Genomic DNA, 24,242 nt, shown 5'->3' on the forward strand with positions numbered 1-24,242 from the left:
GGAAAGCAATAGTACAAATATAAAAATATTGTATAGGCCAAAATCTAGTGATCTTTTTTAATGCTGCATTTTGCAGTGACTCCACCTAAGCCATTTGTCTAGATATTATTTGGCTGGGCTGTAGTGGCGTGGTATGCAATTTCACTTAGTTATCCATTTTAAGGATCAGCCTTCAACTCAAAAAGATAAGAGAAATGTCAGGACAGAAAGCAAGAGTCTGTGATTCACAAGATGTCACATGCTTCAGTTTCTTGACTGAAATTTCTGAAATGAGAACCACCTGCTCCTGGTAGTACTGCAGCATCTCGTATTGGAAAGTCAAACAGCTATTTCGGTAGAGTCTGGGGGAAAAAAAGCTACAAGAAAGTAATTCTGCCAGAAGCTTCAGCAGCAGTCCTGTGAGACCGGAAAGGAAGTACAGCAGATCCTTCAGAGTCTGAGAGCCCAGCAGGAGGCTGCTAGTTCCAGCGAAATTAAGACAAAGCAGAATTAAAAATACAACAAAAGATGAAGGAGGACAGCAAAAGAAATGCAGTGACGGGAAAAGCGGGTGGTATTAGGAAGAGGCCAAGGTGCAGCAAGCAGAGTATGATCTAGCAGTTGATCTACTGGGCAAGGGGTATGGTAGCTAAACCCCAGCGCGAGTGGCCGGTGCTGTGACGAGGGCTTCCCCTCAAGATGCCACTGCTAAATAGGGCGCTTACTTTGCCATGTGCAGTGCCACTGCTGGATATGAACAAGCATTGATACTACGGCTCCTACAGTACCTTGTTTTCATTTGTTGCGGCACACTCCCTAATAGCTTGAAAGTAGAGCTGATACATATCTCTAAAGTCAGGGCTGTAACATCTCGATTTTTGAAACAGAAAATCTAAGACTGTATGCTTGCCCACAACACGTATTTATGTTGTGAAAGCCAGCTTAGAAATGTCTGCAAAGGGCCAGCTTGTGACACTCTTATCTAAAGTAGCACTTTGCTCTTGGATGTCGCTACACTCGGCTCTCCACTCGATTAGATGAGCTTCCACATTTTTCGAGAGTGATTTGAAAATATGAATAATAGAAGGGAGGATGATATCCACAAAGAAGGAGAGGGGTAGAATCTGGCCTCAAGCAATATGCAATATTTGGGTGGGAGGTGCTGAAAGCATACAACTGTTGCTTTTGATTTTAATTGCAATAGAATTTAAAGGAATTGTAATTAATATGACATGAAAGTTCAGATGGAATGGCCTGACATAAACCGAGCCTGTGGTTAGTTTAAACATCTATCATGCTGACCTCTCGTAAATCAGGGTCAGGAAACAATGAGAGGGCAGGCGAGTGTTTGCGCTGTTGTTTGCTGACTGGCTGTTCAAAGGAATGCTGGAAGAACGTGCCAAGAATCTGGCTTTGTCAGGAAAAAAAGCTCTTGTTTTTGAAGACTGACAGATCTTTAGAGACAAAGAGGAGCGAGCTGACGCACAGGTGAAGAAGACTAAAACCAGAAGCAGGACTTCTAGAAGTTTCTCTAGGTGTTGCAAATTATTAAAGATAGTAGGAGAGGCACGAGGCATCAGACTGTAATCCTGCATTGCGCTGCGCCTGTGTGCGAAACAAGTACCGAGGGTGGGAGTGCGGTGGGGGTTACGGCACCTTGGCACCGCATAAGACTTGTGCAGGAGCCTGCCCAGCTCAGAGAGTCAGGGAAAGCAAACCCGGGGTTGCTGAGGTAACTGTTGATTACAATGCACTGAGAAAAGCAGATTGGCAAGCTCTGGCATTGCCACAAAAATGTGGGCCAGGAACTAAGATGAGGCCCAGCGTATATTTTATGCTATTGTCATGGCTAGAAGGGCTCAAATGATGAAGGATATTCCTCTAAAGCCAGTTGTTCTTACTTCAGGCGTGCCTTATTGTGCCATCAAATGTCACTGGAGCAAGAGAAAACAATTTCCTGGTTGCTGAAATAATTCAGCATTTAAATGGGAGCACTGCAATGCACTGTCAACACACACAAGATGTATCGGAAGAAATGAGGCAAGTGGACCTGCTGCGGAAAGCACAAGGAGGGCAAAAAAATTTAATTTGGATGAGCAATCTGGATGCCACCTTTGAAATATACCAGTTGGAAGGAGGAAAAGTGAGCATCCTTAGTTAAAACCAGACTTGCAGGAGTTCCCTTAACCATAATTTCTAAGGTCAATAAAGTAGAGCTAATGAAGTACACTCAGCAGGCAATCAAGCAGGAATCCTGTGACTGACTTAAAACGTTGAACACAGAAGTTCTGGTAGAGCTCTGGAAAATAACTGAGAATATGAGAAATAGAAAAATACCTTTTAGCTGAGACTTTATTAAAAACAGGGATAAAAATACTGATTTTTATTTTGAGATGTTTTTCTATGTCCATATTTCTCCTAGCAACTATTATTATAGGAATATTATACATAAATAAGATCTACTTTTTGTCTTTCAGAAAGCAATTAATGCAGATGGTGACACATGAATGCTTAATTGCATATTTTAAAACTAACTTTTAGAGCAATGTTGGTATGATGATTTTGCGTTGAATTAACTCAGAAGAGTAATGGCGACTTCCCAGGATTTTTCACCTTAGATGAACCTATAGACAAAAGATCAAACCATAAATGCTTGTTTTCCTGGAATGACTAGTTAGAAGACTTTTGAAAATATGCTGGCAAAGGGCTTTTGCAGAGTGTGTCAGGGCAGAGGAAAATTTAAAAAAAGCCAAAACCCCTCCAGACCCTAAATTCTTAAATAATTGTTTATAAGTTTGCAGCTCTTTATCTGTTAGCTATCAGTTATGTTATGGATAAATACAGTACTATCTACTAGGACACTACATTTCCCTATATATCAAAACCATCTGAAGGAGTGAAAGCAGCAGCTCCTTTCAACAGCAGCAGAGGACATTAGCCAGGCCTTGTTGCCTTAGTGTTTCACGTATCTTGGTACTATAATTTTGATTAAACCTAAACATGGAAATCGCCTACTTCCTTGATTTTCAAAATAACTTCCCACCCACCCAATTATTTCAGTTGGAGCCATGGGCTGGCAAGGGAATGGTAAGTCAGGAATGGTATTTTTGGACTGTAAAACACACATTTATAAAGCAGTCTGGGGGCAAGAGCGAGAGCCAGCAGGGGGTGAGAAAAATTGGTTCTGGAAAGAAGCTGAATAAAGGTAGCACTGGCAGTCAGGGAGGGCAGCACAAACCCTCGGGAGAAGGGCAGGGATGTTTAAAGAAGTTAACTTGATGACATTTTTTATTTAGAGCTTGTTCTCAGTGAAAAGCTAACTCCTACGTCTTTACAGTTTTAAACTGTGATCCCATCTGCTCCAACATTGAGAGCTGAGCTCAGAAAATACCAGGAGACCTCGGCAGGATGCTGGAGCTGACATTGGTAGCTGTGTTGCCGTCTCTTCTCTGCCGTGAGAGCCTCTGAGTCCTGAGGGAGCCCTGTGCTTCTGGTGAGGCGCTCGGGCTGCTGTGTAAACCAGAGACTATGACAGTCCTTCTCATCCTCCCAGCCCAATCCTTCCAAAAACGGCAGGGTAAAACGCCACTATCCCCATCCCGGTTCAACCCACGACTGTTACCCCATAGGCTTAGCTGATACCTAGTACTTTGTGGCCGCTCCTGCAATACGTAACTTATAACAATTTTACATAGTTTAGTTTTGTTAAGACTTGTAAGTTTTTATTATGAACTTTGGAAAGTCTGCTTAATGATGGCTGAGAACAGCTATGATGTGCCTTTCTCTCCTCAGGTAATGAAGATTTACCTCAACAGCCGTGACTCCTGGAGGATGTTGGGGGATGAACATTTGGTGAGCCTTACCACGAAGTGCACGACCGCATTTCCATAATATTTAGTAATGTATTAAATATTGTACCAAAAATTTAAGTTCTCATAGTTAACAATAGTACAAGCATTCCTATTTTTAGGCCGATGCCATTATACTAAAGGAGGCTAAAGGATTGTTTGGAATAACATCCACATTGAAAATGATACTATTTTCATGCGTGCACCTATACTGACTAAAAACTGTGGCTCCGATCTTGCTAAGACTTGGTAGGGGCTTAACTCAGGGTGTGTGAACAGTTGCGTTCTGTTGGTCTGTGTTTCTCTGTAGGAATGGGGCCCATACACTATGGCGTTAGTTTGCTATTCAAATACAGAGAACATGCACTCCTTGAGTAGCTTTACATACAGTTTTCACAACCTATTTTGACTTCACAAAATGCTGTTGTTCTTCTGCGTAAAATAATTCGCATGTCTCAGAGACTGCTGAAGTTGAGACAGTCTAAACACAGTTTAAGGGATGGAAAATAACCCCGGTAAACCTGTGCCCGACCAACGACTTCAGATCAGCCTGGGGCAGTGCCATGACGTGCCTTGACTTCCTTCTTCCCTTCTGCACAGGAAATGTGTTCTTATATTTCATTCTTTTTCTATAAATAAATGGAACATAATCAGGAAAACACTCGCTAGCTTTGGACTCCAGGTTGTGACCTGTGTGGGGAAAATATCAAAATATTTTGAGGCATATTTTGGCTAGGCTGCTGCAAGATATGGCTGAGGCCTGACAGAATCAGCTGTGTGCCAGACCTGACCTGGATAAACCCTCTTCTGTGCTTGTCTGAGTACTGGAGCTAGAAATACTGCAGCAAAGCAGGATGCTTGTTGTGCTGATTTGCGTCTCAATGGCTGAATTCCTCCTGCAGCTGCAGCAGCTGCTGCCTAAGCTCCGGGAGCAAACGAAACTGTGTTGGGCGATGGTGGTGGCACACAGAGTCCTCTCTCCATGCCTTGCAAGCCAGTTAGCTTCTCCACTCTGATACACTTGGACACAAACCAGAGGTTTTTTTTCCCCTTAAATTATTTTCTACTAAAGTATTTTCTACTTTTCTTAAAATCTCTCATGAAAGACCAGTAATTGCAACCCAGTGGAGTGTCTCAGTGGTTCGTGGGGTTTGTTTTCTCTAAGGGTTGAGAACTCACCGGTGTTTGTGCCACGTCTCCAGATCATCCTCCACCTCGCTCCCAGCACCTGCTGAGCTTGTAAATTGGTTTCTGCCCAACATGGACTAAGAGGAATTGGGAGAAATGGAAATAAAGATCTAAGGCATAGGGTAAAGCCTGAGATGGGAAGACCTAAAAACCTCAGAAAATAAGACAGAGACTGTTAGGAACAACACTGAGATCTATTCAGATGGAGTAACATAGGTGTCTAATGTGGTTGATTAAATCTAAGACAGAGAGATTCAGATTGACCTTACAGAGCTGAGACTGCCTTGTATACAGGCAAAATAGTACTGGAAGCTTAAATTGGGTGTTGGTAGTTAAAAGCTTGAATGCAGTTAATGGCATCATGTTGTTATGTGAAATACTTTCTGGAGGAAGATAAACAATTTCAGTTTACTATGGTTTTCTTTCCCATATGGCACGAATGGGCCCAGGACCAAACTGGCTCTCAGCAGAAAGCCTTCCATCTCTGCACTCATTCAGCAGGTCACATTTAACTGATTTTAAAACCCTTCCTGTACACTCACTGGTGGATCCATTCCAATCAATACTCTACAGTTAAAGTTTTTAATGACACTTCATTTTTTACCCTCCTTGACTCTTCTGCTGCTCATGCTACTGTTGACTATTCCTTTGTATCTGGTCTGCTTTTTGTCTCTCTGTGCTAGTGTTTATGCTGAGCTATTATTTCCAAAAGCTAAACTTTGAGCACTCTCACCTCATTCCTTATTTCCTAAGAGAAAGCAGAAACACTACTACAATAATTCTCATGAAAACCCAAACAAATAAATCAATTAAACAACATTTGCATGATTCAGAAAGACAAAGAGATTCATGCCCACATCAAAGAATGACACAATCGTACTTGCCTCTCCTTTTTCTTCTGGTACCTCCTGTTTTCATTCCAAGTTGTATTATTGCATGTTTTCCCAGACTATCCAGATTAGGCAAGAAACATAGTTTCAAAGGTACATAATCACTGAAGGATACAGCTAGGCACCCACCCAAGCAGGTGAAATCCCATAAAATTTTCTTGGATGCTTAAGCACCTTCGAAAATCTGCCCTTGAGTGTTTCAGAACAAGGGCTTATCTTTCCTGGAAAACAACAAACGTTGGGGAGTTAGTTACATTAAAAACTACAGGACTGGCAAGAATTTGGTTAAAAGACACCAGGATAGACGACAACATAGAAATAGGGTGTAACTGGAGAAAAGCAATCTGAAGAAAAGAGATTAATACTTCTAGGAAAATGGAGAATTACTGAGAAAAGGCACTTCAAGATAACTCTATTTTCTGGCATTGCTTCCAAAACATCTTAGCTAAATTCCAGTGTTTTTCTATGCAAATTCAATAGCCATGAAGGCATAACATATATCTTCCAGCGATAGAGTTGTCCCTTGTATAACCTCATGACTTAACAGTGCTGACAAATGTACAAAGCTTTACTAACAGTAGGACCAATGGATTTTGGAACATGTGTAGTGATGATTTAATGTAATGAAATTTTGCGTCATGATTAGAAACCAGGTTTTCTTACCATTATCAGGGGCCCACTCATGCAGGTCTAAGAGAGACTGCTAGATCATAGTACTACAAGTCATTTTCATCTCTTTCTGCTATGGAAAAAAAGGGGAAATCTTTCATGCCACTCCTGAAACAAACTAAAGGTCATCCTTTGAATGGTATCCAAACCTTTTTCTCTCTTAGTATTACAAATAAATTGCCGTACTGCAAACTCCAGTAGTCAGTCAGTATTTCATTGCTCCGTGCAGCAGCAGAAGGAACAAAGCATGACAGCAAGTATTTAACTAATTGAGTCTAAGTTTCTGCAGATTTGGAACTCCCTTTGTGTTCCAAAACAACCACTGGCAACAGTGAAAAGTTCAGCTGCGGATACACATGTTCCTGTGAAGGTACAAAGAAACCAAGTACTAGTTTATTGACAGAAAGGAAGGTAGTGTCAGCCAGGAATTCATAAAGCACAAGTAAGTATCCAAACTACAGCTGACAACCTTCAAGGGCCTTACAGAGCCTCACCCAGAACTGATGTCTCCTTTTTCCCTTCTAAAAAATATTGGGTGTTTTCCATGTTTTCTGCAAAATAAATGACAACCTTTCTTCAGTATGTTAGCACTCCCTTCTCTATTTTGGTTATCTTTCCCCTCTTGTCATTTATGGTAAGTGCAGAATATTGCTCTTTCCTAACAAAGAATTATCCTTTTAACACCACAAAACAATCCCACAGTATAGTTTACGGCTTGCGATCAATCTTTTCTAGCTGGCCACGTGTTGTTGCGGTGTTCTCACTGCTCTGAATATCCCTGGCAAACACAGCAGTAGTTCCCTAGTGGTACAAACACTATTAGTTCAGGTACTGGGATAGCTATATGTGGCCAGCTTCCCAGGGGAAGGCATATAGCATTAAATGAGTAATTGTGAAAGGTGTATGAAATTAGGATCAAAGCTTTTATTTTCCCTCCGCTTTATTTTCATTTTGCTGAGAGGATGGGTAGAGTACCTGACACTCTGCTTCTCTCACCTACGAGGTTTCAAATGGGCACCACTGCAATAAGCACAGCAAGAGGCTGACTCACCCTCTTTAGTTATCTTATCTTGTGCTCTCTGGTGAGTACAGCCAGAGCTAACTTTTGGAAGACTGAACTGAGGTAACACACACCTACATTAACTTATATGTGTAAACTTCTCCCTCTAATCTAAGGAGAAAAAGAATTTAAGATACCTTTCACAGTACACTTAGATACTGCATTCATCTCAGATCCTTATATGTAGACTATCAGACTTTTTGGAAAACATTTAAAAAGGTAAAAGAGGGGAAAAACATTCCTAAATGTGATGGTTTTACAAAAGGGCAAGGATCCCTCTAGCTCTTGCTATGCCACCCTGTAATGTTTTTCTTTTGAGATTCTCATTTTTAACTGAAACTGAAAATTAAAGTTTTCTAGGTAGCTAGAATCAGTTACAGTCTGCATGTGTAACATCTGATTACAATAGCGGTTTTCACTGCTATTTTATCTGAGAAAATCAAAATGCAAACATATGCAGAGAAGCTGATTTAGCCTTTATCTTCTTCAGTCTAAAGAAATATTAAAATTTAAAACTCCAATATTTTTATTGAAATCAATGTTATTCTCACCACAGAGCTATAATGATGACTCACAACATAAGTACACCTCCAAGTTAAGCATTTTACTGTGTATAAACTGTGATGATTTGACTCTTTCACAGATCAGAAACTGTTCTGCAGCTGAATATCACATACAGTTAATGTTGTATTTTTTGGGGAAATGTTGGAATTTTACATTATAGAAATTTAATAATAAAACTTTGAGGATTAACATAATATGGTCAGGAAATATAACACTAATAGTAAGCAATCAAAAAACCAGACACTATTTTCTACTTTGTTCAACTATAAATACAAGAATGCAGCAGCTGATTGAATTGAAAAAATATTTTAATTATTACAGACATTTTAGACTATTTAAATTCTATTTTTTAAGCAGAAACTACTAGATATTCAGACCATATCTGTAGTTTGTAACATGAAATCCTAAATGATATCCAGTTAACCAAGTTGCAGGAATTATTCTTCCTACTTTGGCTTTCTCCCCAGAAAAATCACTTTCAGATATTTTGGAATTGGACCAGATGTAAGCATGAATGAACTGAATAAAGTCTAAAACCTGATGGCTGCTAAACATTTATGTAACTTTAAAACAAATTGCTGCCCATGTTAATTTGTATTCAGCAGGTGGGGAAAGGATGCTGGTGTTAAGAGTGCATGAGAAGAAAAACTGAGATAAAAATGGATGCCCGCCAAACGCATAAACACGATGTCCAGAAAAATAACCAATTGTAACGAACATCCTCTCTTCTTCAGCAACAGATGTTGCTGAACTGATTAAAAAAAAAAGCAACATTGCTTTGTGGGTCAAAGGGTGCAACCGCAAATGAAAAAATGTTTAGTGGCCTTTTAGTTAAAGTACATTGTGACACAGGGAATCAACACTATTGTTGAACCAGGAGACAGCTGCAGAAAAACAGTATGATTTTTTTAAACTGTCTGAGCACACTGAAGAAACTAGACCAAATAATTATCAGACATATATGCATAATTACCTGTTCCCTCAGTTACACTTACGATATTTTGGAATCAGATTATTAAAGTAACTGAAAACTGCTTTTTCAGATGGAAGTGCTTTAAGCAAAGAGTCATGTGGAATGGCAACTGAGACATCTGGACATGCTCAGATATATAAAGGTACAAAATTCAAATATGACATTAGAAGATAAAAACACCTCCTATTCACAGTACAACTGCACATGTAAATTCACTAGTGAAATCTGTATGGTGCTTTATCACAATGTTAAAAATATGATGGCAGGAGGAAATAAAATGAATTTGAAGAAACATTCCAGTTCTTATCTTTTCTATAACTCTGGTCTTTTCTATTAAGTATGTAGATTTTAATAATCTGAATCTTCCAGTGAAACAACTTTAACACAGCCTGAATTATGTGCATCTATATTACTTTATATTTTCACACTAATTCACTTGTTACATTTTTGTTGTTGTTGTTGCTGAGGGCTGATCATAGTAGCAAGGCGAATTGGATTGTGACTTTTTAAGAAGAGAGGAAAAAAGGGAAATAACCTAATGGATCTCCTGGACTAAGCCTAAGCCTAAGCATGTCTGCCTACGCTCTGTGCCCATACTACTAAATCCACAGAAATCAGAAGCATTGAGAAAAAAATCAACACTCTCATAAAAGAGAAGGAGATGAAACTCTTTTCACCAGCTTCTTCCAGGGGCTGTACAGGTGTGCTTTCTTCTCTATAACAGAAGAAACTTATTCTATGAGGGAAAGCTTTTCAACAGAACTCTTTAAAAATATAGGTTAAAAGAGTAAAGAAGAGAAGGCTAAAGCATTTCTCTAGCAACCACAATAATTCTTTGATCTTATTTCTTCATGCCATTAACATCATGTATTTTATCCAAATAACGATAGCTTATGAGCCACAGGATACATACGTACATAAGGTATGTTTAGATTACCAATTAAATGCATATTTTTGAAGAGCTTTTATGGGATGTGCGAAATACGCTGAAGAAGGAAAATAAACAACTGTGCAATGTAACAAGTATTCTTACTGTTTCTTTATTAGTTTAAAGGAACCTGAAGCTAATAACAATCTGCCTCTTACAGTTCAGAGCAAAGCTATTGATATACAGCTACTTACTTTGCATTGGCTTCCCTCGGGAAGTTGTTCAGAACAGTTACATACAGTACAGAATTAAATTTTTCACACTTAATACACCATGTAAGTTAACAAACTTCTTCAAACACGATGTATAAGGGAAGGAAGGAATCTCTAGAGTCTACAGTATTCATGGGTTAACTTGTTTTCTATGTTTTCCAATACATTTTTTTTCTTTTTTTATACTAGTCTTCTCCAATGTTGTCAGATCTGTATTCTTAAAGACGACAAATGGTTACAAAAAGTCTCAACTTAGACATGCTACAAAAATCAAATCATAACTGAATAATTGTCTGACTAGCATTAAACTTTTGTTCCTAATGAGGTTTAATTAAGAATATATGCACAGGAGAACACTACGTTAGTTTTTTTACTTGTTTGTGTCCTACAGAAGTAAAAGGATACCATGCAGAAATTGAAACCTGCCTGGCATTGTGTTCTCTTGATTAAAATTCAGCACATCATTAAACAGGTTAGATCTATGGCTACATGACATACGAAACCCATGACATCTTCCAATTTCAGATCACTTGTGTCTTGCAAAGGTTCATTTTGTACCAGCAATCTAGTTCAGTGCATTCTGAGAGTTAAAACTTCTGTTCGGAAGAGGCAGTAATGAACTGCTAGAAATGTACTCTCATACAACATACAGCTTCAGCTGAAACTTTTGAGTTGTGGAATTAAATCAAAATAATGCTTTCAATTCAGCAGCAGCATATCTGACCAAGACTAAAGGGATGCTGAAGTCAATAAAATCCTGTAAAGTAATCTTCATGCACAGAATGGCACTTTTAAATGATCTTATGCAACACAGTTGAAGTACATGAATTGCAATGGGTGGTATGATGGACTGAGGGAAGAAAAGATGCATTCACAATGAGGCTTGAGGCAGACAAATTATTAGTCAAAAGGCATCTTATGTGGTAATTTTAATACTTAAAAAAGGTAATAACTTTAAAAGCCCTCTCTTCACATTTTAGATAAGAGCTCTCACTTCTGTAAATATTAATCAGTATCTCTAGAGTAAACGCCTTATTATACTGAGTTGAAAGAAACACAAGTCAGTTGAACCGCTCTTCTGGGAGATGCTTGAGGGAGTGTAGTCAAATTTGTGCTTCACTGAGCTTACAAATCTTCAGGTGAGGATGTTACTGCTTCAGACTCTGTATTTTGCTTTGCCATGATCATTGATAACACATATGTGCTGAAAAAAATATAACACTGATTGCAACAGCATAGTTGATTACACTATTAATTATTAATGAATTGTTCAGAAATACTTTTGCTTGACCAATCTAGTGATCCTGTAATTACCCCTTCCTTTACAGAGACCTGGAATTGAATTCTGATTTCACTTTCTAGCTACAGCAAGTTTTTCCACTTGCAATTCCCAGCTTTGAGGTCCACCCCTGGGAGTACCACAGGAAGCAAAGGCAAGGCTTGCACCTTTTTTCCATCATTATCTCGCTGAGAAAAGGGGCAGGCAACGTAGCAGTAAAAGTCCAAACCTGTCTGAACTGTAGCTGTGTTTCACTTTTTACTGCTGTCTCTGCACGTACTGGGAATGGTGGACTTGTGAAGTCCTAGGCTCACAGAAGATGGAAGCGTAGGAGAGGTATGACTTCTGCTCTTAGGGGGGAGAGATGGGAAGGAACCGTTCACAGCGCTGAGCAGTGACTCCTTCGGATTATTTGAGGTTTTGCAGGGAATTCTACACTCACTGAAAAGATCCCAACCATGACATTAAGGCCCCAGGGAGGAGGCAAATTACGGGGTATTTAAGACACCCTGGAAAAGTAAAACAGTGATTTTTTAAACTTTTTTTTTTTAAGAAACTTACGTTTAGATCTCTGAAGTGCTCGTTGTAGTCTAAGGCATAACCTACCACAAATAAATCTGGAATTTCAAATCCGTAATCTGTATTGAGACAAATAACAAACACCATCAATACAAGATCAGTGGCAAGATTTATATAGCCCTTAAATTCATGTGTTGGTTCTCTGACAAGCAAATTATAGATATATGTACTCAGTTGAGATTATGTTACTTTTGACTCTGAGACATCAAGGTCAGCAGTAGCCCTATACCCAGTTCCCTCTCATAGACTATTTGCAGCAGGCATGTGAATAGTCAGTGGAGAGCAGGGAAGTTGTGTACAATTATCAGTGGCACAACAGACACATTGCGTAAGGAAGCCAAAAGCAGCGATGAAAAATTCTGCCTATGTTTGGAAGCTCCACTGGTATATGTGTGTGATGACAACTGTCTAGTATCACACTACTAATGAAAACAAAGTACAATTTTAATTCAGAAGTAATTTTCAGAGATTTATATATTTTCTTCTGAGAACAGCAAAAACTGTTTTGCATATTATGCTACCAAAACATGTCAAATGCTTCCTAAATTAAAGCCCCAACCTAATGAAGACTCACGCATATGCTTAACAAACTAAATGCATGCAGTGTAGCTGAATCATACAACTCACACACTTCAGGCTAAGCATAAACATGTATCTTTTGAGTGTGACGGTCTGTGCAGTATCAGCACTATACAAAACAAGTTAGACTCTTTCCAAATTGTTCACTAAGTAACTAGAGAAAAACACCACCCTATGGACACAAAAATAGGTCAGCATAAAAAATTTTACAGGTATTCAAGTAAGGAATTTATTCAATTGTTAAAAATTGTGGGTAACAGACGCTTTGGAGTCATAAATTCGAGTAAGTGAGCAAATGACACAGCACTATCAGTGATTTACAAGAGTGATCTCTGATGTTTTATAAAATTCATCACAGTGTGAACAAACAAGGATAAAACCTGTTTAATTTTACAAGTTATTACACAAAAATATTAAGCTACCCTTCATGAAGTTATTTTATTGTATTTTTTATATGTTTAACATTAGTGAATCCAGTCGAATATATACTTTAATTTACTGGATTAAATTCTAAACGTTAAAAATACCACGGTATAAAAAGTTGTACAACAAAATGTTTGGGTCACAGTTCAGATTATTGGGCTAAAACCGCAGGGCCATGCCCAACATTGAGTAACTTTTGCTTCATAAAGTTCCCTCTCTCCCACATCCCAAATCAAGACCCTTCATGCTGCCTCCTGGTACTCACCTGCCTACTCTCCTTCTACCCTCCTCCCCAGCTCAGCTGACCAGAGCCTTCTTCAGTAGCAAATACTGGTCGATCTCTTCTAGATGGATCTATTCTTTTCAGTATTTAGCCACATACCTGTTATTACATCATTTATTCTAATAAGTCTAAAATGACAATAGCTTGGTATAGCTCCATTTATGGCTTCATCATAGCACAGTACAAGTACCAATAATTCACAGAGAAGTGGTGCTGGTGTGACACAAACAGAGCAGCAGGAGGAAGTTTAAAAAGCCCAATTTATCTTTTGCTTTTTGGGGGGTGGGATTTAATGATAATAACATTGTTTACCCTTTGAACAATAATACTTTTCAAAAAATAATAAAAAGTGTTATTCTGTTATAAAAATGTAAAACTTGTGAATAACTAGGTCACAATAAAACACCTTTCATGTTCAGATGGAATCCTGCAGCTCCTCCAAAGAGATGCAATGAGGAAGGAAAAGGAAGAAAGGGACTTTCTCTTCTATATAGTTTGTCAGAGACAGAAGATAAAACACTCACTTTTCATAGATAAAATTAAACCCTTTCATAACTTCCCTATAAAGTTAGTAGTCTGCAGAAAATATCAGACTATAAGGAGGCTAGGCTTTCCAAACCAAAATTATACAAATCCTTCCATTGCATCCCATAGTCCCATTGACAACTGATACTTTACAATGCTTCTAGCAGTCCACAGAATGATATGAAAGACAAGTGGTAGAATAGCAGTAACTTCTTGTATTGTCATGTACAGATTTTCACAACAACACTTACAATCTGGTCTGTACCCATCAGGCTGAGATGTTCTTTTCACCAACAAACTGTAATTAAAAACAAAATAAAACCCATGTAAATCTGGATATTTACCTGAATAACATGCATAAAAACTATTCCCTTTATCAAAAAACTTCCGAGCCATGTGAATCACTGTTCTCGTTCTGCTTCTCCTCCCGACAACATCCTGATGGCAGGGAAGAGATGGGTGTGTTCCCCTTCAACGTCCATCAGTGCCAGTCTTGAAATGGCTGAAGGGTCATTGCCACTGCAGAACAATACAAAAGCATTTCCTCTCCTTTCTTCCACCCTCCTCTTAGCGACTCAGGCAGCTCCTCTGCAGAGCTCCCCATGCGATACTGCAGCATCGAATTAAAGCAGGATCTTGGAATGGGAACCTCCACTGGAAAATATGTTGGGCTAGACTAATTAATTACTGACTTTTGTGATCGTTTTACTCACCTTGCCACTTTAATCATTTTTGGCTTGTATTTTTCTATATTATTAAGCAGAACCTTCATAGTCCTTCCAGTTCCAACAATATCCTTACAAAATATGAAAAACAGAATAAGTGAAAAACAAAGGAAAGCTGAAAAGAGGAAATCTGGACAATGACTGAGCAGTTCCACCTTCTTATTTTGTGGAAATGATGTATTTTTCCCAGTGTATTGTAAGCCACATCCAAAAAAGGTTATAATTGAGCTCACACTCTTTGAAGCAAGTACTTTCTACTCATAAAATAATCAGTTAAAGGACTGTCCACTTCCTCTTGAAAATAGCTATGTTTCTAGTACTTGTGATACAACACGGGACTGGAGATCACTTTTCTAGGCACTCCAAGGATACAGGGATCACAGTTTTCATATTATGCTCAAGACTACAGTATGTCAACATCTCTCCATGTCAGGGCTAAATCTGCCCTATTTGTTGTTTCATTAGTCCAGTACAAATGAGTATTCTCCAGAGCTGCTGCACCCAACCTGATCTCGATGAGATCAGTAGATACCTGGCTACAAAACTGACCATGACACGGAGAGCAGCTGTTGATCCTGAACTCTGTGGGTGTGGATTTTTCATTAGCAACACCTTGTCTCTGCTCCCCAGCTATCTAATAGCATTAACAAAATTTGCTGCGAACATTTTTCGTTTCTGTTTCAGCAGTTAGCATTAGCAAATACGGAGCCCCTACCAGCTACTCAGGTAACCAGCCATCTCTATGGCTGATGACTTTTTTCCCCTCCTTTGCTAAGAAAAGACATTCCAACAGTTACACATTTCCTTCATTACACTGTCCAGCTTACTTCCCACACAAGCAGACTGGGCCTGAAACGCCAGTCAGATCCTGACGTGCTCTCTAACAGTCCCAGTTGCTTTTCCAACATTTTAAAAGAGAATCAGCTACATTAATTAAGAGAGAATTTGCAGCACCAGTGAGGTGACACATTCTTTTCCTCTACAACTGAACACTATTGATTTACATTAGCAACATATCTGTGATGGGCCCTCCCCAGGGGACACTGCAGGATGCAATGCCAATGAGCAGGAGTCACAGGGACTTGAGAGAATGACTGACATTCTCAACCAGCCTGTGAACAATCCTGAAGTTGTAAAGCATGTGCAGGGCTATGCTACTATTTCAAAGTCATGCAACTGAGAAGTGCAGTGTCATTGCAGTTGATTCATTGTCCTCCAAGGAACTGAACAACTTGCAGAACAGGAGTTGATGAAACCATAGAAAGAACAAATCAAGTGACACAGAAACAAAGACTCCTGGGTATCACAAGGCAGAGTACCAACTGGAGCAGCAGCAAGGTAGTTTGATCCCTCATGCAATTGCAAAAAGACTGAGAGGTCATTAAGCAAATCAACCCCTCTCCCTCTTCACCACCTCCCAGCTAAAGAAGTGTAAACACAGATGGGTTTTAGAAACTGAACACACAATCACGACCTGACTATGTGACTTTAAGTACAATACGACATAAGCACCCAACTTACCTCCACAATTAGAACATTCTGAAAGAAACAAACAAAAAGGAATACAATTACACAATATTCACAAACTAAAAGAAACAAATGTTTGAAAAAGTGAAATGAAGATAGATAGGTCCATGTGCATACGTACAACACAGTAGGACACAAGGAGTTTCCTGTTTCGTTTTTGTGCCCTGAAAAAGAGCCAGCCGTAAGAGCAAGCCCTGCAGTCAGGGGCTACAACTTTATTCAGCTCTGTCTAGATTATCCTCTTTGTGCAAGAACGGATGTAGCCTCGGAAAATAAAATTAGATGGAAGAAATCCAAATGGGATGAGCTTCACTTCATTCCAGTGTGTCTAGCCGTGTACTACAGTGTACCCTATAGCTCACTAAAATACTATTTCCAATGTTAATATGAGACTACAGCAATAATATTCTTAATCTGAAATAAATGCTCTTTCTCCCTCCCCCCAGCCCCCAGAAACCTCACAGTAAAGGATTACAGGCCAAGTTGTACCACCCATTCTCATACTATGAAGCACCCTCTTTCTCTTCAAATATTGCTGCTGAAATCAGTAGTTTTACTTGAAGAGAAGGGGAGTGGTCCAGTCAGGAGCAGTGATGTCAAGCCTTATGACAGCATGATCACACAGGCTGATCTTTTTGCTGAAATGGTTCATCGCCATTCCAAGGATCACAATATCTAAGGTGACTTCTGTTCTTCTATTAAAAGCATAATAAGAATTAATGTCCTTATTAGAAGAAATAAAAATCTATTTATTAGTGGGCATTATCATATACATGTTCAAAAGGATGGACTCTTACAATCTTGCATTAAGATCTACTTTCTGAGGTGAAACCTGCAATAGCAAGAGGAAAGTTATTTCACAAATACCTATATCTGTCTATTTATCTATCTATGTATACATCTTACATGCATGTGCACATTGTATGTCCCACAAAACCTTGAGACAGATAGTTTCATAACCATGCAGTATTCACCAGATTAGCTTACATTCCACTTCCTTTCTATCAGGCTTGTTGGCTTTGCTACATACATAACGTGGAGACTGTCTAACTTCCTTTTCCACCACAGAATCCCAGGGTTGAGAGTTCTGAGAAAGACTCAAACACCATGGAGAAGGAGGGTGTGAAGGGAGTGTACTCATAAACAACACACCTTTGACAGTTGCATTAACTGGTATGTAAATCTTTTTTTAATCTTCAAAACAGAAATTATTAATATAGATTATTCCTATTTATATTCATACTGCAGTTCCTCCTAATAATCACAGTGCTTGGTAGGGAGACATAGCATGCTTCATGCATCAACCACTGCAGAAATATGTTACCACAAACTGTATTATACCTGGATGCTTCTGAAATGGCAAAACACTTGGTAAAGGTGTGGAGGGAACTCCTGGTAGTAGTTCAGCAGATGTCAGCAATGGAGATATCACTCAAGAGAGCCACTAATTTAGACTGAGCTCCGGTGGAATGTGTATTAATCTTGGAGGGTGGCTCCTTTTTGGTGTTTTCATAACAGGTTTCACTGGTGGTTATCCTGCTTGGCACTCCTGACTTTCAACCTCTCAGCTGCTGACACAAACAACTCTGCATCTGAAAGACCTAGTCCTGTGGAGGTAAAAAGTCAAAGGCCTCTTAACAACAAAAGTCCAAAGATGCCCTGCCTCTAGAAATTTCTTCCTTCAAGAAAGAATGGAAGTATGTCAGTCCTCTAGACAAGATGAAGAGACCAAAACCATGTTCAGGAGAAGCTTATGACAGGTGTGCAGGCACACGTTTTCTTGAAGGAAGCCATTTGGATCCAAAAAGGGGTTGGCTCTCATCTAGCTTCCTGGATGAAGTCATAACTAGGAAAAACACTTCCAAAGACTAGCCCAGGACACCTGGGTCTGAGGCATAAGCAAATCACTTGATTCAGTCAGTGGGCACCTGAAGATTATGTGCAGGAGTAATGGTTTAACCATCCCCCAGGGAACTTGCACAGCTGGTGATATATGTAAATATTTATGTGTGTATATATACATACACACATGTATATATGATACAGGGAGAGAGCAGAAGAGCTGACAAGGAAAGAACCTCACCAGAACTAAAGATGGAAACAAACTCCTTTAGTACCAGCAAACAGTCCAGGATGACTGCGAGTAGCACGTGGTAAGAGAGGGTGACCTGACATCAGCCTGACATCCTGACGCGTTCTGCCAGTTTTGTGCATCTCTTGCTGCTCTTCATAATGTTGACAAGAATTTTCCTCCCAAAGGAAAAGCACAAGTCTTCTAGTGACAAGACCTATCCAGCAGCTACAGCATGAGATGGGACATACCAAAACTGACATGGCAGAGGGCTGCAAAGTCCTGCGTTAGCAGACTGTGTCAGGGTGCAGCAAAGGCTGGTTGCTCCCCGAGTGAAGGGCTGCCATGAGCTGAGCGCAATAACACAGCTGGCAGTGCAGGGGCCTCGCCAGCCAGGGCCCAGCCCCACAGTGCCCCAGCGAGGCGAGCGGGCAGACCTGAGACTTGTTCAACCAAGAGTGCATATCATCAGGTGAGTTCATGGTGATGAGGCAGATCTGAGGTCAAGCTGGGATGTCAATCCACAGGTTGGGATCAGGTCCAGTGAGAGTAACCATGATCAAACACAGCCCACTGATCTCCAGGCAGGTCCATAGTGATGAGACAGGTCCAAGGTTAAACTGGGAAGTCAGTCTGTGAGTTAGGGTCTGGATCAACATCTGTAGTAACGTACAGGCATGGCTGTAGCTGAGCTGGAGATCGGTATCCATACAGCATAGCTCAGGCATGGACTAAAAGCCCAGGCTTGAGCTGAACTGAGGCTCCTGTGCCCACAGGTGTGGGTAGGGGCCCCAAGTGACACAGGTCATGGCCATTAAGGCCTATTAGTGCACACAGGGCTGTGACAGATTAAGAGAAAAGCATAGTCCTGGGACATTTCATTGATTGACAAATATGTTTCTTTGCTACCACAGCTGCTTCAGCTATCCTATCACAAGCAGCAATAGGGATTCTCTTCCTTACTCACAAGTGGAAATCATAAAATCAGACAGAATGAGGGGACAGTAGCCTCCCTGGCCATGGAATTGGGATTAAACCAAAAGGGAGGAGCAGACCTTACTAATTAATTTGTGAGAAAAAAATCATAGACATTAATAGAAAATGGGGCTGAGGAGACCATGAAAGGTCATCAAGACTATTCTGTTGGCCCGAAGAATCAACTTAAAACTATCCCTCACAGATATCTGATTTACCTGTTCTTGAACTTGATGAGGACTTCAGAACTTCCCCAGGCAATGTGTCTCAGTGCCTCATTATCTAAGAGCAAAAATACAGTTAGAAAACTTCTGTTGCTATTTGACCTGAACTTGTTTTGCAGTGGACATAGAAAAAGCTTTATTTTCTTCTCTTTTTAACTTCTTCTGTATTTGAAGACAGATGTATTTCTTCAGTTTCCTCTTCTTCAGATTAAACAACCCCTAATTAGTCAACATTTTCACACAAGTTATATTTTCGAGCTTTCTGATCATTCTTTTGTTCTCCTCTGGAACCTGTCTGGTTGGTCAGAATCCTTCTCCAGTTGTGGTGCCCCAAACCAGAGAGAAGCCTTTTCCAGTGTCAAGAAGAATAAAAGAACCACTTTGTATGCTTTACAAATAATCCTCCTTTCTATATATTCCAGTACAACAGTTACATCTTTTATAAAGGTATGCTGTTGTCTCATGTGCAACTTGTGATCCACCTATCGTCTCCAGTGCAGAACTGTTGCTTAGTCAGTCCTTCCTCACTTGCATTTATGCAAAAGATTACTTCTGTATAAACAGAGAAGTTAGTATTCATCTTTATTGTCATTACATGTCATTCTTTGAACCAAATTCTTAAAATAATTTCTTAAGATCATAATACTATCTTGTAGTATTTTTCCAGGTAGTATCACTAGCATTAAATGCTAATTCCATCTTTTAAATCATGAATTAAATATTGTATAGTCCCTGGAGAACATGCTTTAATGCATCCAGTCTGACAGTGAAGCATAATTAACTGTTTCTTGAGAACAGCTTTCCAACCAGTTACACAACCGTCTAATAGAAATTTAATCATCTTGTCTACATTTCCTTATCGCAAATGACTCATATGAAGGAAAGAAGATTAACATAGATCCAGACATGCCTGAAGGGTTTGTCTGGCCACAAGACTGATAGTCACCTGCTCATGACTTGAGCTGAAGTGTAAGATCTCATATTTATTGACTAACTTGAGAAGGAAGGATATTTGTGGACCCTGAAATTGTCTGACCAGCATTCTGTTATTCTTGCCTCTTCTCCTCAGAGTCAAGGAGTCCAACAGTTGCACATGATATGCCTTGGGAGATTTGGTCCTTTGAAAGTCCCTTTAATCAGGCAGTTGTCTAGGTCACGAAACACAGATTCTGTTTTGTATTATGCATATTCTCATTACTTCCAAAACATTGATGAGGATTTTCTGTGCTATGGAGAAATCCTGTATGTAAGGACTTTGTAGTGGAAAAGCCACTATAAAATATTTAGATATGAAAACATTTTGTATATATAAATAAGCAGGCATCCTGGTCATTGAGAGTGATTCATTAATCCCTGTTTCAATTAGGCAGGGTTACTGTGACTAAAGTCATCATACTTAACTTCTGTTTATGACTGAAGGCATTCAAAAAGGTTTCCCATCCTCTGGTGCCAGAAACCATGTCCTACAAAATGACATGATGTGCTGGGAAACTGACTGTATTGCTGCCTATCCCCTGCCTTTCTCCTGTTGAAGCAGGCTACTGATAGAAGGGTTCCAGAAAACTGATGGCATAGCAGAGTAGTAGAGGAACAAACTGCCAAGAAATGTTTTGATGTACAGTATCCAAGACTAGATGGTGGTGATGTGTAACTAAACTGGTTGAAATAGATTACCTTATCCTTGAGCAGATGGATAGAGGAAGATAAAAGAAGAATGCGATGGACACAACAAATTGGGACATTATCAGTAGTGTCACCATCATCCTAAATGCACAGCTGGCTGCATCCAGCATATCTTGCGAAAGGTCACAGTTATGTGAAAGACCTTATTCAGCTTCACCATGAAATCTACCTGTGAGCCGGTGGGCAGGAGACTGGTGAAACTCATCAGCTTGTGGTGCTACAGCAGTAACTGATAGCTGGACAAACGATAGGAAGCTAAAGGATGCTGAAGAAAAGATCTTTTTTCAAGTATACACGTTTGAAGCTCCTGTACCACATAGACCAAGACTGTTTTGTCCTTTCAGATATATCATCTGAGGCAATTGCAGAGGAGGAAACCACATGAAAAGAAAAGTAATCCAGCTTTCTGGCGTGCATTTGATATTTTCTGTCTATTTTTGGAGCTTGGAGAACATGAAATAGGAATATTTACTGACATGTTGACTAGACTAATGATGGCTTAATTGTTGAGTAGAGCCATCTTCACCAATACAATCTGTGAAGATTGTCCAGAAATCTAATAATGGTGCTAATATATCTTACAGTGAGATACGGAGAACAGTCAGTTTTTTAAAATATGTCCTGTAAAGATTTCTAATTTAGTCCAAATAAAGAAGGGGCAGTGGCTCAACTCTCAGAGATTGAAACACCTTTCTACTGAGTCGCTGCAAGAGAATCAGCAGCTTTCGTTGCTGATGGATCAGAGGGATGGTTGGGAGCCGATAGATATGGATGACTGTGATTCATCCTGTGTTTACAGCTGTTTCTACCAGGTAGCTGGCAGGAAGTAGGCTGGTGCAATACAGAATCATAGAATCATAGAAAATCTCAAGTTGGAACGGACCCATAAGGATCATCGAGTCCAACTCCCTGCTCCTTGCAGGACTACCTAAAACTAAATCATATGACTAAGAGCATCGTCCAGACGCTCCTTGAACTCTGACAGGCTTGGGGCCCTGACCACTTCCCTGGGGAGCCTGTTCCAGTGACTGACCACGCCCTCAGTGAAGAACCTTTTCCTAATGTCCAATCTGAACTTCTCCTGACGCATCTTTATACCATTTCCTTGTGTCCTATCGCTGGTCACCAGAGAGAGGAGATCAGCACCTCCCCCTCCACTGCCCCCCTTGAGGAAGTTGTAGACTGCAATAAGGTCACCCCTCAGCCTTCTCCAAGCGGAACCAACCAAGTGACCTCAGCCACTCCTCGTAAATCTTGTCCTTGAGACCTTTCCCCATCTTGGTTGCCCTCCTCTGGACACACCCTAATAGTTTGATGTCCTTCTTATATTGAGGCACCCAAAACTGCACACAGTACGCATCAGTGCAGTGTAGAGCGGGACAATCACCTCCCTCGACCGGCTAGCTATGCTGTGCTTGATGCACCCCCCAGGACACAGCTGGCCCTTTTGGCTGCCATGACACAATGTTGACTCATATTCAACTTGCCATCAACCCAAACCCCCAGATCTCTTTCCACAGGGCTGCTCTCCAGCCTCTCATCCCCCAATTTGTGCGTATAACCAGGATTACCCCGTCCCAGGTGGAGAATCCAGCACTTCCTCTTGTTAAATTGCATATAGTTGGTGATTGCCCAGCTCTCTAGACTATCCAGATCTCTCTGTAAGGCCTCTCTACCCTCGAGGGAGTCCACAGCTCCTCATGGTTTAGTGTCATTGGCAAACTTACATATGTACATTCAATTCCCGCATCCAGATCATTTATAAAAACATTAAAGAGCACTGGCCCTAAAATTGTTCTCTAACTGTGTTTTCAAATGCAAAGGGGTGCTGTGAAGTTTAAAATTCTCCGGTTTTGAGTGATCAGCGTGCACACAACTTGTGACTCTGCACATGGACGTTTGCACTGAGCGGAAATAATATTTGTGGTGTGAACGGGATCTACGCAAACATAAAATTTGTGCTTTCATATCCTTTTTTGGACAGTAGTAGAAACGGTTCACAGCAGCATGTCTTGGGACATCTGGAAAAAGCAGGAGGTTTTTTACAATATTAGTACTATGTAAAATGAAGAAGAAATAATTTCTAATCCCTGCATTCCCTGTGAATTTGTCTCTCATGTTAGAGAGACACATTTTCACTTTTATAATAAATTCCAATGTATCTGTGAATTTTAAAATTTTTAATAATGGACTGGAAACCTGCAAAAATTGAAAATTTGTAGTTTACTGCTTTTCAAAGCCACATGAGCTTATACATGGCAAGAAAGTAGGTTGTTATTATAATACATGTAAGAAAAATCCTGACTTGTAATAAGCTGAAAAATACTCCGGCACTGAGTCAATACATTTCTATTGTTTACCTTCCCACAGGTCAGTAATAAATGGAACAATGTCAGCTAACAAGACCAAGCAGAGTAATGAGATCATGTATGCCTTCTGCCTGACAGTAGTAAGTGCTATGGAAACTATTTTTCCCTTCCTGGAAAAGAATAACAATTTTTTCTAGATTTTGATTTTATGTTCCATTTAGAAGACTGATTTCAAAGGAAAAATTGCTATGAAATAGCAGTGCTTTGAAATTGAATAGGAGTTTGAGGGAAAGGCTGTCTTTGAATTCACATAAAATGTAAGATTTTAATGAGGTAAAATGCTAATTTGCAAATTTAGAAAGCAGGAGTATTTCCTGGAAAGCAGAAACTCTAGTTAAGTAATCAAATAAACAACCATACTTAATGCAATACTACAGCTAAGAGGACAAACACAGCCCTTGCATGTATAGCAAGAAAATCAGGTAGGTACACAAAGAGGGTATTTTCTCCTTAAATGTTTCAGCATAAAATCAGTAGAATAACATGCACACAAATTTTTTTAAAAAGCTGTTAAAAAAACCCAGAATGAACTTAAGACTGAGAAAAGACAAATTATTTGAGACCTGGAAAAAACACCTTACAGTGAAGTAAGGTTTGTAATAGGAAGCTACAAAGTAGCTTTTATTTAATTAACAGCCCAGTTCCCAGTGGGAGAACATTTTTCACAACAGAACTTTGACCTTTCAGCC

The 24,242-nt window shown here is 39.7% G+C and overlaps 1 protein-coding gene across 1 annotated transcript in view; it reads right to left on the reverse strand.

Annotated features, from left to right (window-relative positions):
- Positions 1–10,223: 10,223 nt before the first annotated feature.
- Positions 10,224–24,242, reverse strand: part of PRTFDC1 (phosphoribosyl transferase domain containing 1) — a 49,579-nt gene continuing 35,560 nt past the window's right edge. The window contains exons 5-9 of the mRNA XM_050891511.1: positions 16,226–16,243; positions 14,693–14,775; positions 14,231–14,277; positions 12,152–12,228; positions 10,224–11,515 (exon numbers count right to left, since the gene is read on the reverse strand). Coding sequence (XP_050747468.1) covers positions 11,468–11,515; positions 12,152–12,228; positions 14,231–14,277; positions 14,693–14,775; positions 16,226–16,243 — 273 coding nt within the window. The 3' untranslated portion in view covers positions 10,224–11,467. The remainder of the gene's footprint in view (positions 11,516–12,151; positions 12,229–14,230; positions 14,278–14,692; positions 14,776–16,225; positions 16,244–24,242) is intronic.

The sequence above is a fragment of the Gymnogyps californianus genome, chromosome 2, assembly GCF_018139145.2.
Source record: "Gymnogyps californianus isolate 813 chromosome 2, ASM1813914v2, whole genome shotgun sequence".
Taxonomy (NCBI): Eukaryota; Metazoa; Chordata; class Aves; order Accipitriformes; family Cathartidae; genus Gymnogyps; species Gymnogyps californianus.